Source organism: Crocodylus siamensis, chromosome 4 (genome assembly GCF_052110815.1).
Source record: "Crocodylus siamensis isolate JL-2025a chromosome 4, ASM5211081v1, whole genome shotgun sequence".
In the NCBI taxonomy this organism is placed as follows: Eukaryota; Metazoa; Chordata; order Crocodylia; family Crocodylidae; genus Crocodylus; species Crocodylus siamensis.
The window spans coordinates 3,946,500-3,961,653 of NC_143398.1; the positions used below are offsets into that span (position 1 = coordinate 3,946,500).

General features: G+C 43.2%; 1 protein-coding gene across 3 annotated transcripts in view; it reads right to left on the bottom strand.

Moving 5' to 3' along the window:
- TMEM209 (transmembrane protein 209) overlaps window positions 1–15,154 on the bottom strand; it is a 23,030-nt gene continuing 7,876 nt past the window's right edge. For all 3 annotated transcript variants that reach the window (XM_090041500.1, XM_090041501.1, XM_090041499.1), the window contains exons 7-15: window positions 12,867–13,042; window positions 11,303–11,374; window positions 9,200–9,296; window positions 7,876–8,001; window positions 7,261–7,358; window positions 4,643–4,757; window positions 4,437–4,534; window positions 2,966–3,039; window positions 1–2,097 (exon numbers count right to left, since the gene is read on the bottom strand). In XM_090041500.1, the coding sequence (XP_089897626.1) occupies window positions 2,043–2,097; window positions 2,966–3,039; window positions 4,437–4,534; window positions 4,643–4,757; window positions 7,261–7,358; window positions 7,876–8,001; window positions 9,200–9,296; window positions 11,303–11,374; window positions 12,867–13,042 (911 nt within the window). In that variant the 3' untranslated portion in view covers window positions 1–2,042. The remainder of the gene's footprint in view (window positions 2,098–2,965; window positions 3,040–4,436; window positions 4,535–4,642; window positions 4,758–7,260; window positions 7,359–7,875; window positions 8,002–9,199; window positions 9,297–11,302; window positions 11,375–12,866; window positions 13,043–15,154) is intronic.

Genomic DNA, 15,154 nt, shown 5'->3' on the forward strand with positions numbered 1-15,154 from the left:
TTTAAACAAGACAGGCCCATTTAATACAGGCACTGAATCAAACATTTGCTTAACAGTCTGATCTCCAAGTAACGTTCCCAACTTTTTGGCAAAAGTAATCGCCTGCAACAACTTGTAGGCCCTACGACAAACAGGAATCCAGCTGATGCTAAAAAACACCAGGTGTCTGCCCAAAACAATAAATGAATGGTGACAAGACCGAGCACATGAAAAATGCCGACGCTGTTCTTTCTAAATGCTTGTGTATGCAGGCAATCCACAGTTCATACAAAAATGGAAACATGGTACAAGGAACATGAAGTCACAGTACAGCTCATTCAGGTTTTGTATGCTCTGCACATGTCTATCCAGGCAGCACATTTAATGAACCCTGGATGAGTATTTTTGGCAGGATTTCAGTGTTTTTGCACTTACGAGTGGCATGAAAATGTCTGGATTTCCTGGCCAGTGTGAGCTCATGGGTAAAACTAAGCAGACACACCTGTTATAAACTCACACTCAGAGGAGTGAATGATGAAGACCCCTCCCAGAGGGTTTCTGAAATACATCCTCCCTAATATAAAAAGAGTTAAAAACTACACATTTTTAAAACTTCCTGTTTCACCAGGAATTGCAATGGCTTTAGGAACACACCTTGTAAACACTTTAAGCACCTGTTTTTTTTTCCCCAAACTGGTTTTCTAACAAGCAATTAGCTTGCATTACGCACAATTGCTTAGATAACTGTCAAACACTACATTGGGTTATGTCCAAAGCCAGGATATCTTCATCCATCATCATATAAGCTTCTAGTAAAGAGACCAGATCTTGCACATGACACAGGTGCTGATTTGATGATCCAACCAGGTGATCTGGCATTCAAGCAAGACAGGAGATCAAGTCGCCAGTTTGATTCTTGCTTGTAGGCAATCACTCTCAGCGCCAGGAGGGAACACCAGGAGGCTTTGTGAGCATTTCCCAGCCAAGCTGTGCCCATTTCTCTCAGTTAAAGAGAAATTCTGAGCAATGAAGATGAGCTGGGACCAGAATATGCACCTGTGCTCCTAGGGATTTCCTCATGTAAGCATCCTAAAGTGCCCTGAAGCACATAAGAGACCCCTTTCCATTCCAGAGTGGTTTTTACATCTCACAGAAATATCCCTGAAAAAAAATCAAGGATTAGTAGCCGAAACACCAATGTGAGAGCTTAAAAAAAAAAGTTTTAAAAAAGTAAATGAAGCTGGGGTACCACAGCATCTGCGCTACCACAGCATCTGCGCTCAAGTCATGCGTCACTGCATCCAAAAAAGTCAAGCTTAGAAGGCACCTCAGTTCTTTTGAGAGCAACCCAAACGGGTGAAGCCTGACTAGTGAGTTAGGTGTGAGGATTCCTTTCATTTATCTTTCCAGGGCAGTCACCTTAGAAATGTGGCAGTCTTAGAAAAATCCTGCATACAGGGGCATCTGCGAGGATGGCCATGAATCTCTCTGATCAGATATGATAAAGATGTTAATTAACAAACAGATTCTCTGAACATCTTGAGCACAAGAGAAATCTGGTTACTATGCAGCCTCCCCTGGAGCTCGTGGATCTTGCATTTGCACCGTAGTAGAAATCAACAGCAATGTGCACCCGTAGCTGGGCAATCCCAGTTGCACTGCAGGATCCTGCCTTCACCAGGTTTAACTGCTGGTGTAGGGGGCTGTATCTAAGTGAAGTAGCCACAGCAATGAGCTCTGAAAAGCACCTCAGTTAGAAGAATGGTTGAGGCTTGTCAAGTATGTTTCAAGGCAGGAACTGGTAGAGCGGCATTGGATGTGGAATCACAGCTACTTGGAGCACTTCCACGCTCAAATTATTTAAAAAAAAAAAAAGTATATTCTCGCAAGAACAAAATATGAAATGTAAACATCTCCTCTGTCCACAAAGCAGAGATAAGTAAGTATTTTGTCCCACAGCCAAGTCTATGTTCAAGGCAACAAGTGTATTTAAGCTGCTCAGTTATCTTCGCAGAGGCAGAGGTGTTTCTTACATTTAAGCTGGAGGCCAGCAAACACAGGTATTATTCTCCAAAAATCCAGAGAACATTCACTCCCGATAAGCCAAGATTTACTCGCCTGTAAAGAGAGATGATAATGAAAGATATAAATCCAAAAACAGGAGATACCAGAGCAATGACAATAACTATGCTTATCTATAAATGACATTTATTTCGGGGCAGACGTAGCCAGTCATTTAGTACAGAGAAGACAGCGTTCCCTAGCAGGCTCCACCATACACTGAAGCAGTAGAAAACTTGGGTTTTTTTGTTATGCACATGAATGCCTGCATGAATTTAAGAAGTTTTAAAATAAAAAGTCTACTTTTATTTCAAAGAGGAGCTAATTTTCCTTGCTTAATCCATTGGGCACTCTTTAGGACTCCCCAAACTTAAGATTTCCTATCCCAGATTTCTGTAGGAAGTTAACTTGCTTGGTAAAAAAACAGTTCCCTTATGCTTCTAAGTAGCACATTTCAGTCTCTGCTATGAATTAATCTCTTCTGGAACAGAGTTGTTGAATTTTCTCCATGGCAGTTCGGTTCAGAGCTCTTGTGTTTGAAGAGGTCATCCTGAACAGCAAACTTAACGGTCACTGGAAACTAAGTGAAAATGGAGGCAGGCTTTGGAGGTACAGATTTATACCCAAGATCAAAAGGAGGCCCTTGTTTTAGTCTGATGCTTGGAAAAGAAGAACAAAATATCTGTATTACTGTTAGAAATGCACATTTTAAGTTAGGTTGAGCTTTATAACATAAGCTCAGGGGGGACAGCCAGCAACGTTGGAAGAGGCAGAAAGAAAACGGATGCTCAGTGTTCTTTGACTGGAGTCAATAATGATTACAGATTGCTTATGTAGGAGCTGGAGCTAAACTGCTTTTTGGGAGCTTGAAAAGTTACTGTTTAACGTCTGCATGAGGTGCAGGGAAACAGCACTCAATACCTACCCAAGCATTCCAGATTCTTTCGTCTTTATGATGTACAGGAACATTAGCAAGGTATGGAACATGTTGTTTCTGCCCTGAATCCACAGAAGGAGAAGAGGGTGAAGATTATGTCACATATAACATATTCAGCCTGAGCACTCTGCCTAATTTCTAATTTAACAGCTTTCATTTCCTGTCCAAAGTTTCGGTATAGTGGTGCCCTACATTGTTACAAAATTGCATTTGGGGGCATCTTTGTCAAAGCAAACCTCTGGGAATCAAGTTAGTTTTGGGATACTGTTCACTTGTTCCACTTAGGTAAATACAACATGAAATTATTTTGTAGGGTGGATTATGACCTTCATTTATTTTAAAGGCTGAAACAATTTTCATTCCTTTCTACAACAAGGGTCCCAGGTTTGGTCAGACATCCCACTGCATTTACAAACATGTAGCAGAGGTTCAGCTTAACGAGAAGTTTTACCAGCACTAGCCCCTGCAATTAAGAGGCAGCCACCAGGGAATCAGAACAGAACCCTGGTTTAGCTAATCTGTTTTAAACATATTCCTTTAATAATGTATGTGTAACAGGGGAAGGTATCACTTAGGTACTTTACTCAGGCACTTTATGTTAATAGCATATTTAGGCCACATGCTAGCATTAGATCATAGTCATATTTTTGTTCTGCACTAAGCTCTCTGATATTCCAAAGACAACTTCCCTACTCAATAAAATTGACTGGTCAATAAAATTTAATAGCTGAGATCAGCTAGAGCAAGGGGTGACAACATTTTTGGCTACAGTGCCAGAAACATCCACAACCTCTACTTGAAGATGTAGCGGCCTGCCCAGAGCCTGGGGCTGGCTCCAGCAGGCAGCCGGGAGGTGCAAGCAGCTGCACCAGGAGCCATGAAGCCCTGGCCTGGCTCATTGCCAGTGGTGGGTGCATGCCTCAGGGTAGGTGGCATAGAGGAGGCTTGGACTGTGCTGCCACAACAAGGATCAGGCCCCCCACAGCTCCCTCCCATCTGAACCAGATATGCATGCACCTACTGCTAGCAACAAGCTGGGCCACGGCTCCATGGACCCTGGGGCAGATGCTTGCAACATCCCAGGTATCTGCCACAGCTGACATGGCTCTGAACTGGCCCCTGCTGCTTGCCATGGATCCCAGGCTGCTCGTGGCAGGTGGCAGCAAGGGTGCAAGCAGTTACACTGGGGTTTGCAGAGCCCCAGCTCTTCTTGTTGCTAGCGGTGGGGTATGTGTACCTCCAGGAGGATGGTGGGAGAGCTACAAGGGGCCCAACCCTTGTCGTGGCACTGCAGCCCCAGCCTCGTCCTTGCAGTCTGCCCCAAGGCGCACATGCCAACCAAAATGCCTTTGTGTGCCATGCTCTGGCATGTGTGCAAGGGGTTGCCAATCCCTGAGCCAGAGTGTTCAGCTAGTGCATCGTCTTCTTGAGTATCAGAAGAAAGCCAACATGTTCAGACCTTGGGCAGGTTGTAGACATGGCGCTGGTAGATAAGCTCATAGTGGGGAGGGTTGATGCTGCTTTGGTAGATGCAAAACACATTCTCATTGGAAATGTCTGTGAAGGAAAAGTTTGAGAGAAAACGGACTTGAGTGTTGCATCCTGCTTCAAGCAGTAAATGCCACCTATACAAATGGATACAAAGCCATACAAGAATGCCAATACCTGGCTTATCTGGTGTTTGAACGAAGTGTTGAGAGGTAAATGTTTTGCCATCAGGATACTTAGGATGAGGTGGCAGCCTGGAGTCAAGGTAAGTGCAGAATACGTGCATAATGATCTGGGAAGAAAAAGCAAAAATACAAAATTTTGTGCCCATGAGAATGTAGAACTAAGTGCAACAACAAAGTGATTAATCTTTAATAGGCTCATTTACTAATTAAAGACTCTGAGAGTGGGTGGCTTTACTGCAATTGTGATTTAACCAGGCAAATTTCAAAGGGGCAAGACAATTTAGCATTTAAACCAAGGCACTGCATGGGTCTGAATATTGATGCAAGATGTTGAGTTTCATCTGCCTTCTGAACGAAATATTGGTCACAATGGGGACAGATCACTTCTGTATGTCAGGTGCTACGCCCAGGTTCACATGTACGGTGTTTTCATATTGGCATCTTAAAACTCAGCAGCAAATACTGACCACAAATCACTGTCATTTATTTCAACCCCCTTCCATTACAATTTGTGAGGGTGTCCTTTACACAGACAGAGCTAAAACAACTGCACTTCTGTAAACTCCTGGGGGCAAGTGTTTTGCAAAAAGCCTGGAATCTGATCAACTCTACCCTTTCCCTGAGGAAGATTACTAGAACCAGTGGCACCTTCCTTTTTAATTTTCACTACATTTTTAGACTAGTAACTCATTTGGGTGTCTACATATGAAGCGAGAAGTTTAGACTGACAAGATATTTAGGACTTCATGATAGTCTGTTCAGTGCACATCTCCTCTGATTGGTATTGGAAAGAAAAGACAGGCTGAATTCCAGGATGTTTTTTGGCCTTGTGTCAATGAGGGCTTCCCTTTGATAGCTGGCAGATTCCCACTTGGTTCAGGGTATGGGTGTAAAGCATCTTCCCTTGCAGATTTCTGTTAGAGAGCTAGTAGTGATTTTTTGTACTCAGGTTGTATTCAGTGGGTCAATTCTCTGACAAGTATTTTTAACTCATTGCCACAGGGCTTTAAGGTCAGAAGGGACCACTGCAGCATCTAGCTGGATGCTTACATTTCACCCATATGCACCTATATTAAGCTAAAAGGCTTCAGTCAGACAAAAACAATTCAATCCTCAGCCGAATGAACTGGATTCCAGAGGCAGAGGATAGGAGAAACCAAAGTGCCATCAAGGTGCTCCGGCAACAGCAGGGAATTGATATGGGGAGATATGTCCAGAGGATCCCAGCACGTGACCCATCCCCATATTACAGAGGAAGTCAAAACATCTCCAAGACGATCTGTATGATCCTGAATTCATGAGCAAAATGTGGTCAAACCCTGATGCTTCAAAAAAAGAAAAAAAAGTAGCAGAATATATCTGGCCTGTTGTGCAATGGGGTGAAGGGATGAATTTTCTTTCCCCCTGCGGAAAGCAGTTTAACACCCTGAAAACCTGGAATCCGTTATTAATTGCTGTCCTATTGCAAAGCTCCAGGTGTTAACACGCACACTGGGCAATGCACACTAGTCTTTTCTCAAGGCCCATCAAGATCAAGACTGACAGATGGTCCTTTCTGGCCATCACAGCCACGTAGCCTGCTTCCCTTGTACACTCTGGCTGTGAATTTCTCCCAGAAGACGGATTAAAGTGCATCTTTTAAACGGCTATCTGTAAGTTCAGTTGAAAGATGCAGAAAGTCATGGCTGTTCCACTACTTAATAACCTGCGTAGCTAAGAAGTCCAGCCCTTTGCCTAGGATGAGTGTCCAGCATTCAAACATATATTTCATGCTTTTCTCAGCAAGGTGAAAAAGCCTCCTGCTACCTCATCTCTGCTCCATGTGTGGGTACCTCACACACACAATCATTTCATAGCCTTCTACTCAACATGCTGAAGAAGTTGAGCACCTTAAAATCTCATCCTATAAAACTTATTTTCTATGTCTTAGATTATTTTGTGCCCCCCTCCCACCTTTGAGCTTTTTCATTTGAACTTTCATGTAGGTGTTGTTTATGATGAAAAGTGTTTCAGATGACTGGGCTGAGCAGCACTCCGAGTCCCTCTTTCACTAGATGTACTCCTTCTCTGAGCTATTCACACAGATTTTCACAGCAAACAATTAAATTAATGGGCATGAGGTGGAGAGTCCACTTAATCCACATTTATTATTCTCTCAACTCTGTTTAATTTGCCACCTGCTCTGGTGAAGGGAATTAGTCATTTAATCAAGATGAAGGGCTTTCCTTGTTTTAGGAGTTATCTGAATGCAGAAGTTTTACTTAATCATTAATTGTTTCTCAGTGCAGTAAAACAGCTGCTGTACTGAAGACAGAATGAGTCAGGCTTGGACCCCACACAACTCTCTGACTGGATTTTCAGCTGCATCTGAATAAGGAGTTGACACTGGATTAAGATATGCAATAGCATTTTCATGGCCTATCTGGGGCTACATCCAGTTTACATTATTCTCCTATGTAATCCCACGGAGTGCAATGGGATTAGCCAAGTAAAGCAAGCGGGATTTAGGATCTGCATACTGCATCTCTGCCTCCTATTCTTACCACTGGCACTGCAAAATAGTGCATGTTAACAGTTAACATCATACCAAGCCAAACTGTGCAAACTTACAGCAGAGTCAGTGGGCAAATCTGTATCCCATTTACGGCCTTTGAAGTCCCCACCTCTGTTCCAACAAAATGAACTCATGCAGCCTCCTTGGGAAAGCTCTAAAGGAAAAAGGTATGAAGTTATCGCAGGGCAAGAAGTTAAAGGAAGCAAACTCTGATGTCAGTATTAGATACCATGCATCACCTACGGTCCTGTACAATAATACAAACAACTACCACACTTGTACAGTAAGTTTTTTAAGTGTCTTCACTAGATTTTCAAAGACGTATAAATTGGCAACTTAATTTTACTTGTAATTAAGGCAGGGTAGGAAAAAGTAATGAAAAAAAATTAAATCCACAAGTATTCAAAGCACACATGCAAAAGGTGAATGATGCAAAGCTTTGTTTTTAGAGCATATTGAAAGTTACCTGAAGATCGCTTGCCATTAAATCAGGATAAAAAAAAAGTAAATTTATTTTCCACTTCCTGCTTCCACTATTAGAAAAGCAGCCTCTTTCATCTACCTGCCGAGGCTCAAGTTCAAATGTTGCTGACAGACATGATGATCACTAATGCTTGACACAGGGAAATTATGACAAAGCACATTTTTAAGTCTGCACGATGACCAATTACCTTTGATCCTTTCTACCAAATACTCCTGGTTTGGAGTAAGGTCCAGGTACGGCACTATAGCGTTCAGTGTGGGGATAAGTGGAGCTTTAACAAGAGCTGCTTGTTTCAGACTGCTAATGCTGGCTTCTGGAAGACAAAGAGACAGCACACGTGATCTCTGGCTGCTGCAAAACACTGAACAGGCTCCTTTACCCAGGTAATAACAGTTACCAAGAGGCAGTATCTTCTTCAGCTAGCTTGCTCGTTGCACTGTGAGGACAGGTCCCAAGAATAACTGGCACGCTGTATGATTGATTATTCATGTTACCCGAGTGCCCGATTCTGTTTCCAGGGAACTAACTTCAATGGGAGCAAGATTTGTTGTGGTGGTGTCCTTTATGTTTTCATGGCTTATAAAAACTGCTAGGCACTCTGAGCGTAAAGGAAGACTGTGCCTTTTGCAAAGGGCTTGGAGAGTCTAAGTACAGCCCTGTACACAGTACAAGGAACCATCATTTAAGAGATGACTATTTGACATTTAAAACATGGGCTGGGTGGCCTTGGCAGTACATCAGCGGCAGGGCCAGGCAGCTAGAGGCAGGGCCCGTGCTGCTCTTTCTCCCACCCCCTGCTCCCCAGCTGCATTGCAGGTAAAGCTTCCAGCTGGGTAGGGAGCTGCCCTGGGGCCAAGCAGCTGCAGACTGGATCCATCCATGCCGCTGCCACTTCTCCCCGCTTCCCTCCTGCCCCCACCTCTGCATCCCAGCTGCAAGTAGCTCCCAACTGGCTGGAAGCCGTGCCCGTGCTGCAGCTGAGGGAAGGGGGAGCAGCAGCAGTCCTGACACAGCTAGAAGCTGCCCAGCCCCAGCGTGGGCACAGGCAAAACCCCGAGGCTCCATGAGCTGGATATAGGCTCTGTGGGCTGCATCCAGCTCACAGCCATATGTTGCAAACTCCTGCCTTATATGAAGCACAGTGCAGCTTTATTGCAAAGAGCCCAAAGAGTAAGACTGTATACACAAGCAGACTGCTCCAAATATAGCTACTATAAGGCAAGGGTGTCCAACACACAGCCCCTGAGTGGCTAAATTGTGATCCATGGGCCCCCACTTGGGCACTATTCCCCAACTGTTCCAGCTTTTGCTTCTGCCAGGGGCTCCAGGGTCACCATCTTCCTCCAGCTTCCACTCTGTAGGGGCCAGGGAGCTGGCAGTTGGGGGTTTCAGGGCCCATAGTGCAGTGTGGCATGGTACAATGGGAGGATGCTTTGTAGGGGCGGGGCAGGGTGGCTCTTAGCCCATGTAATCAAGGAAGCCAAACCAAATGAACTGCAGCGTATCTATACCTCCAATCTGCAACTCTGGACATCCCATTCTTCTCAGCTGAGTGCTCACAGAATCAATCTCTTGTACAAGTGGCACTAAGATAGTCTCATTAATCCACTAGGAGAAACAGAGACAGTGAAAAGGTCAGAAGCAACAAGAATACCTACGAGATGCTAGCTTACTCAAAGCAGTATCTTCATTACTGTGAAGACTACAAGTAAGAAGGTGAACAATAAATGCAACAAAGAGGGCAAAAAATGTTATTGTATTAGTGGAGTACCACTTTAAGGTAGGGGCTTGAACAACTATTTAGTCCCTTCTAAAAAATGTCAAAGAGTCCCAACGAGAAACAACTAGACTAGAGAACATCTCTAGATCAAGCTAGAGGCTTTTTGAATAGCTGGACAAGATCATAAAATGATAGAAAGTAGGGCTGGAAGGGACCTCTGAAGGCCATCTAGTCAACTGCCTGTTCAAGGCAGGACCATCATCCTAGATGACTGTTTGTCTAACCTGCTCTTAAATCTTTCAAGGATGGAGATTCCACAAGCTCTCTAGTTAGCGTGCTCCAATGTTTGAGTACCTGGACAGTGAGAAAGTCCTTCCTAATATCCAAACTAAACTGCAGTGCCTAAGACTAGACACGGTATTCCAAGTGAGGCAGCTTCAGTGCCAAATACAGCAGCAGGATCCTTTCTCTTGATTTGCAAGTGACGCTCTTATTAATACAGCTCAGATGCTATGAACATGCAGAAAGTCATCCATGAACAGATAAGTTACGGACATGTGAAAGCATAAATTGACATCTGTTTTGAAGGAAGAAGTGCTCTGAAGGAATTTCATTTATGATACTTGTGTGCTGATGGGACTCAAGACCAATGGATCAGTCACACTTCCTCAGCATCTGCACATCATTATCTGCCACTGAATATGGAGGATATTCATCATAATCATAAAAATATGGGGAAAAAAAAAAAGGGCTGGAAGGGATCTCAGAGGTCGTTCAGTCCATCTCCTCCTCAAAGCAGGAACATCCACTTGTAAACCATCCTAGCCAAATAGTTTTGACCCACATCTAAAAAACATCTAATGACGGAAACTCCATAACTTCTCTATATAATCTGTTCCAGTGCTTAACCACCCACATAGTGAGAAAATTCTTTCTAATATCCAACCTCAATTTCTCTTGTTGAAATTTAAACCCATTACTTCTTATCCTGTACCCTGTAGAAACACAGAAGTTGATCATCATCCTCTTTAAAACAACACTTTTTGTCTTTGAAGACTATCAAATCCTCCTACAGCCCTGTTTTCTCCCAACTCAATAATCTCTTCTTCCATCAAATAACATTTACTTAGTTTTTACTGCTCTTCTAACTGGCTTAAAAACGACACTCCTCACAGATGTTGTGATGTACAACAAGCTACAAACTGACAGTAGGTTATTTATTTTACTTTAAAGCGCAACTAAATCTCCATTTGCTACAGCATTGTGCTATTATATCTGGATTTTAGCATTTTTCAGCTGTTTTGAACTTTTGGAAAAAGTCAACCTTTGGGCTGGGATTTTCCAAGCTTATGCTGAGTCTAGGTGAACAATTTTGTAATGTTTGAGGAAAACTGAGTCATCAGTTTGAGTTGTGGAAGAGGAAAAACAAGTCTGACCATTTTCACTGCATTTTAAGATCTTTCTGTTTGTAACTCAAACGTGGCTGAACTTTACAATCTGAAGTTTTCAGGATGTCATCAAAACAGAGAAGTCATAAGTGCACGAGTTCAGGTTGGACGTGTGCCTTAGCAGCTGTCTTGCGAGTACACTGCATGTTAGTCTGTACTTGCGTGAGCACAGACTAATCCTCAAACACACTCTGGAATTATTCCTACCATCTGTGGCAGCTTGGTAATTTTCCATTTTGCAGTACCTAGTCTCATATAATACATTCAAATCAAAAGCAATAGTTTTCTTCAGAATCAAAGATCATTAAGTTATTAAAATCTATCTAGTTGATTCCTATTAAAATTGTGCAAATGTTGATTTGCTCAATTTTATTGAAGAGGAGTTCTGTAGAAACAAGGGAAAAGCACTGAAGCTTTAGTCTCTAAAGAGCATTGCTAATACTTACATTTCTGAATTTAGCTGTCCAAGAGTCCATGTGATCAAGCAGTTGTCGATTCATCATTACCCTTGCCCAAACCTATGCAAAAAGAGAGTTACAGAATGTAAAAGCCTTATTGCAAAGGTCTCAAAAAATGACTGAATACCAAGAAGGGTTTGTTTGTTTTTTTAAAAGGAGCTAGGTAATCTTTAAAATTAATTACAACAAACATTAAACCTTGGAGGTTTTAGAATGGTCATACCCCACAGGATATATGATGAGGGAGAAGGTAGGGTAGAGATGCACCTTATAGACTACCTGAATCAGAGACACATTATCTATAGATAGATTTAGATATATAGACACGTTTGATATATTATGAGAATTAGATTTAGTACATTTAAGTTAGTTATACAAGTGCACTATTTCAATTCCTTTAGCTACACGTACTAGTATAAAATTGGTCTAAGCTAGTAGGATTTCTAAAAGACGCATCTTGACGGAAAGGAATCAATGTGAAGTAGAGAAAAGGGATGAAAATGTTATTATCTGACCCAATTATACATTAATTTCTTATGTGCAGTATACTTCTCAGAATTCTGTGAGTGTATATGTATGCAAGATTTTTGTTGTATGTTTAGCTTCTTCACAGCTGCTACATACCAGTTAAGAGGACACTTATAAATCTAAAAAATTATCCGTAGTATAAAATGGCAGACAAAAGTTATTCAACAACAGGAATTGTGAAGATGACGTTTAACTGCTAGTCTCAAAAAGCTAGGAAGTAAGTTCTGTTTTATATTACTATGTAGTTAGTATATTTGTGAAGATCTGGTCAAAATGGTAAATGGTTAAAAGGCAAAAGGTGTTTACTGACTTCCACTACTTCCTGCAGAATGAATATAAATTTCACATGGCAGTAATCCTGATGTGCTAAATCAGGAGTCCATTTTTATTTATTTTACCCCATATAAAGCAGTGATGCTTTCTACTGGCAAACATATTTCCAAAATAAGCTGTTTGCATTTGAGTTTGGTGGACATAAAGAAAGCTTTCTAATTAATTGTATCAGGGGTGGCAAATCCACCTTGCACCCTAGGCCAGGATCTGGACCACGGCGCAAACAGCAGCAGCAGCTCCGAATCCAGCACAAGGCCCATGGTGCAGCTATGGCTTTTACCATGCTTCTCATGCCAGAACCAAAGCTACAACTTCCACTGCATCCTCTCTGTGCTATCTCTGCATGGGACATGGAGCACGGTGTGGCTGCTGCAACATGGGGCAGCAATGGGGTCAGCGGCAAGTGGGGCTGCATCAGCCCTCGCTCACCCTCCTGTTGTCAACTACCCTTTCCACTGGGCCTCAAGGGTCCCAGATTTTGCAGCAGGGAATATCCCCATGTGTCCAGTGGCCCGCAGAATGGCTATGCAGGGTGGATCCAACCGACACCCTAAACTCTACGATGCCAATTCAGTACTATGGCATTTTTCCAACCTCGTGAATGTCAGTTATATCCAAGCCTTTGTATATTTATTTTAAAATTCATAACTGTATCTTTTCCCCTACTGGTTCCCTTTGGTTTTCTATATACCTCTTCTGCAGCCTGTTTAGAACTCATGTCAGCTTCATCTTTGTGTGCTGATGGAGCTTGAGACCTGCAGGCCAGCTGGTACTGGAACTTCCTCAGAATCTGTGCATAATCTCCCATGGAACGGCTGTAGTTCCAGAATGTCGGACTGCTTGAAGGAGAGCTGGAATCTGAACTCCCTGAAATTATCCCCGGAAAGAAATAGTTAGTGACCGTTTACTGCCAAACAAACTTTGCGAAGAGAAATTCTCTAGAAAAGTTTCCCCAAGTTTCTGTACTGCAGAGGGCTGCAGAATTCACTGAGCTTTGCTTCACCTCTAGTCTATTCAGTGGAAGACTTAATTCTTCTTTATCAGACTTCAAAAAGCACTTTGGGAGAGCTGTTAAAAAGGTAGGTATGTATCAATGACTTAAATTGACTGCGCTAATACTGGCATCTATCCAATATACATGAGAAGAACCAGAATACCTACTAGATATAGCTCTTTATGTCTTTTTCCATCACTAAAAAATACTGATTAAGAAGAATAAAAAGTCCTTCTTCAGATACATAGGAAGTTAGAGAAAAAAAAAATACGGGAAGCTTTGGACCCCGGCTGAACAAAATGGGACAGCTGTCAGCTGACACCTAAGAGAAATTCAAACTCCTAAACGATTACTTCATGTCTGTGTTCCACCAATCCAAGGGTGCTACCCTGCTTGACAGGGTACAAGATGATGAAGGTGGGGGTGATCACCCGCCAACAGTTGGTGAAGATCTCGTGAAGGAACATCTAGAGAGGCTGGACATTTAAATGTCAGCAGGACTGGACAAACTGCACCCAAGAGTGCAGCAAGAACTGGCCAACTTCATCACACAACCCATGGCAAAACTATTTGACAATATGTGGCACTTGGGAGAGGTTCCAGAAGACTGGAAGAGGGTCAATGTGGTGCCCATGTCCAAGAAGGGAAGGAAGGAGGATCCAGGGAATTACAGGCCAATGTTTGACCTCAATCCCTGTTGTGGGCAGGTCATGCCTTACCAACCTCATTTCCTTCTACAATCAGGTAACATGTCGCCTGGATAAGGGAGATGAGGTTGACGTCATACACTTGGACTTCAAAAAAAGCAGTTCACTTGGTCTCCCATGACTTGCTCATGGTACAATTGGAGAACTGCAGCCTTGATAACCCAATGGTTTGGTGGCTAAGGAGCTGGCTCCAAGGTAGGACCCAGAGAGTAATAATAGATGGAACTGAGTCAACATGGCGCTTGGTGACCAGTGGCATCCCTCAGGGTTCGGTACTTGGACCAGTGCTTTTTAATGATTTGGACTCGGGTGTTAAAAGTGGACTGGCAAAGTTGGCAGATAACACCACATTATGAGGGACTGCAGTCACACTAGAGGATAAGCTGGGGACACAGGCTGAACAGGTTTGCAAGGTGGGCAGAACAAAACCTGATGATTTTCAACACTGAAAAGTGTAAGGTGCTCCACCTGGGGAGAAACAACCCATAACACACTTACAAGCTCAGCAGTGCTACACTTACCAGCACCACCACCGAAAGAGACCTGGGGGTCTTGATAGACCATACAACGAACATGAGCCACTAATATGATGTCATAGGCAGCAAAGTAAACAAAACGCTGGCATGCATCTACTGATGCATCTCAAACAAGATATTATCCTCCTACTTTACTCAGTCTTCGTGAGGCCACAGCTGGAGTACTGCGTCCAGTTCTGGACACCACACACACTTCAGGAAGGATGTGGAGAAGCTTGAGAAAGTCCAAAGGACGGCTATATGTATGGTTAGAGGCATGGAGAGCAGGCCATACAATGAGGGGCTGAGAGACATGGGTCTGTTCAGCATGAAGAGAAGACTCAGAGGGAACTTGGTGGCAGCCCATCAATATATAAAGGGCTCATATCAGGGACTGGGAGAACATCTGGTCACCAGGGCTCCCCACGGGAAGACTAGGACTAACGGTCATAAATTGCTAGAACAGCGTTTCCCAACTGCTGTCAGATGTGAACAGGTGTGCCATGGCATTTGGGGAGCGACACCCCCCGTATGTCTTGTTTGTCTGTCTGTCTGCTGCAGTAGCTGGGGGGCGGGGGGGAATGCTGTACCACCTCCCCACCCCTCCGCAGCTGGCTGTGCACCACCCCTCCCCTCCCTCGGTATGCCGCAATTTTTTTTAAATTTATGTAAGTGTGCCATTGAATGAAAAAGGTTGGGAAATGCTGTGCTAGAAGACTGCTTTAGATTAGACATAAGGAAAAGCTTCTTTACAACTGAAGTG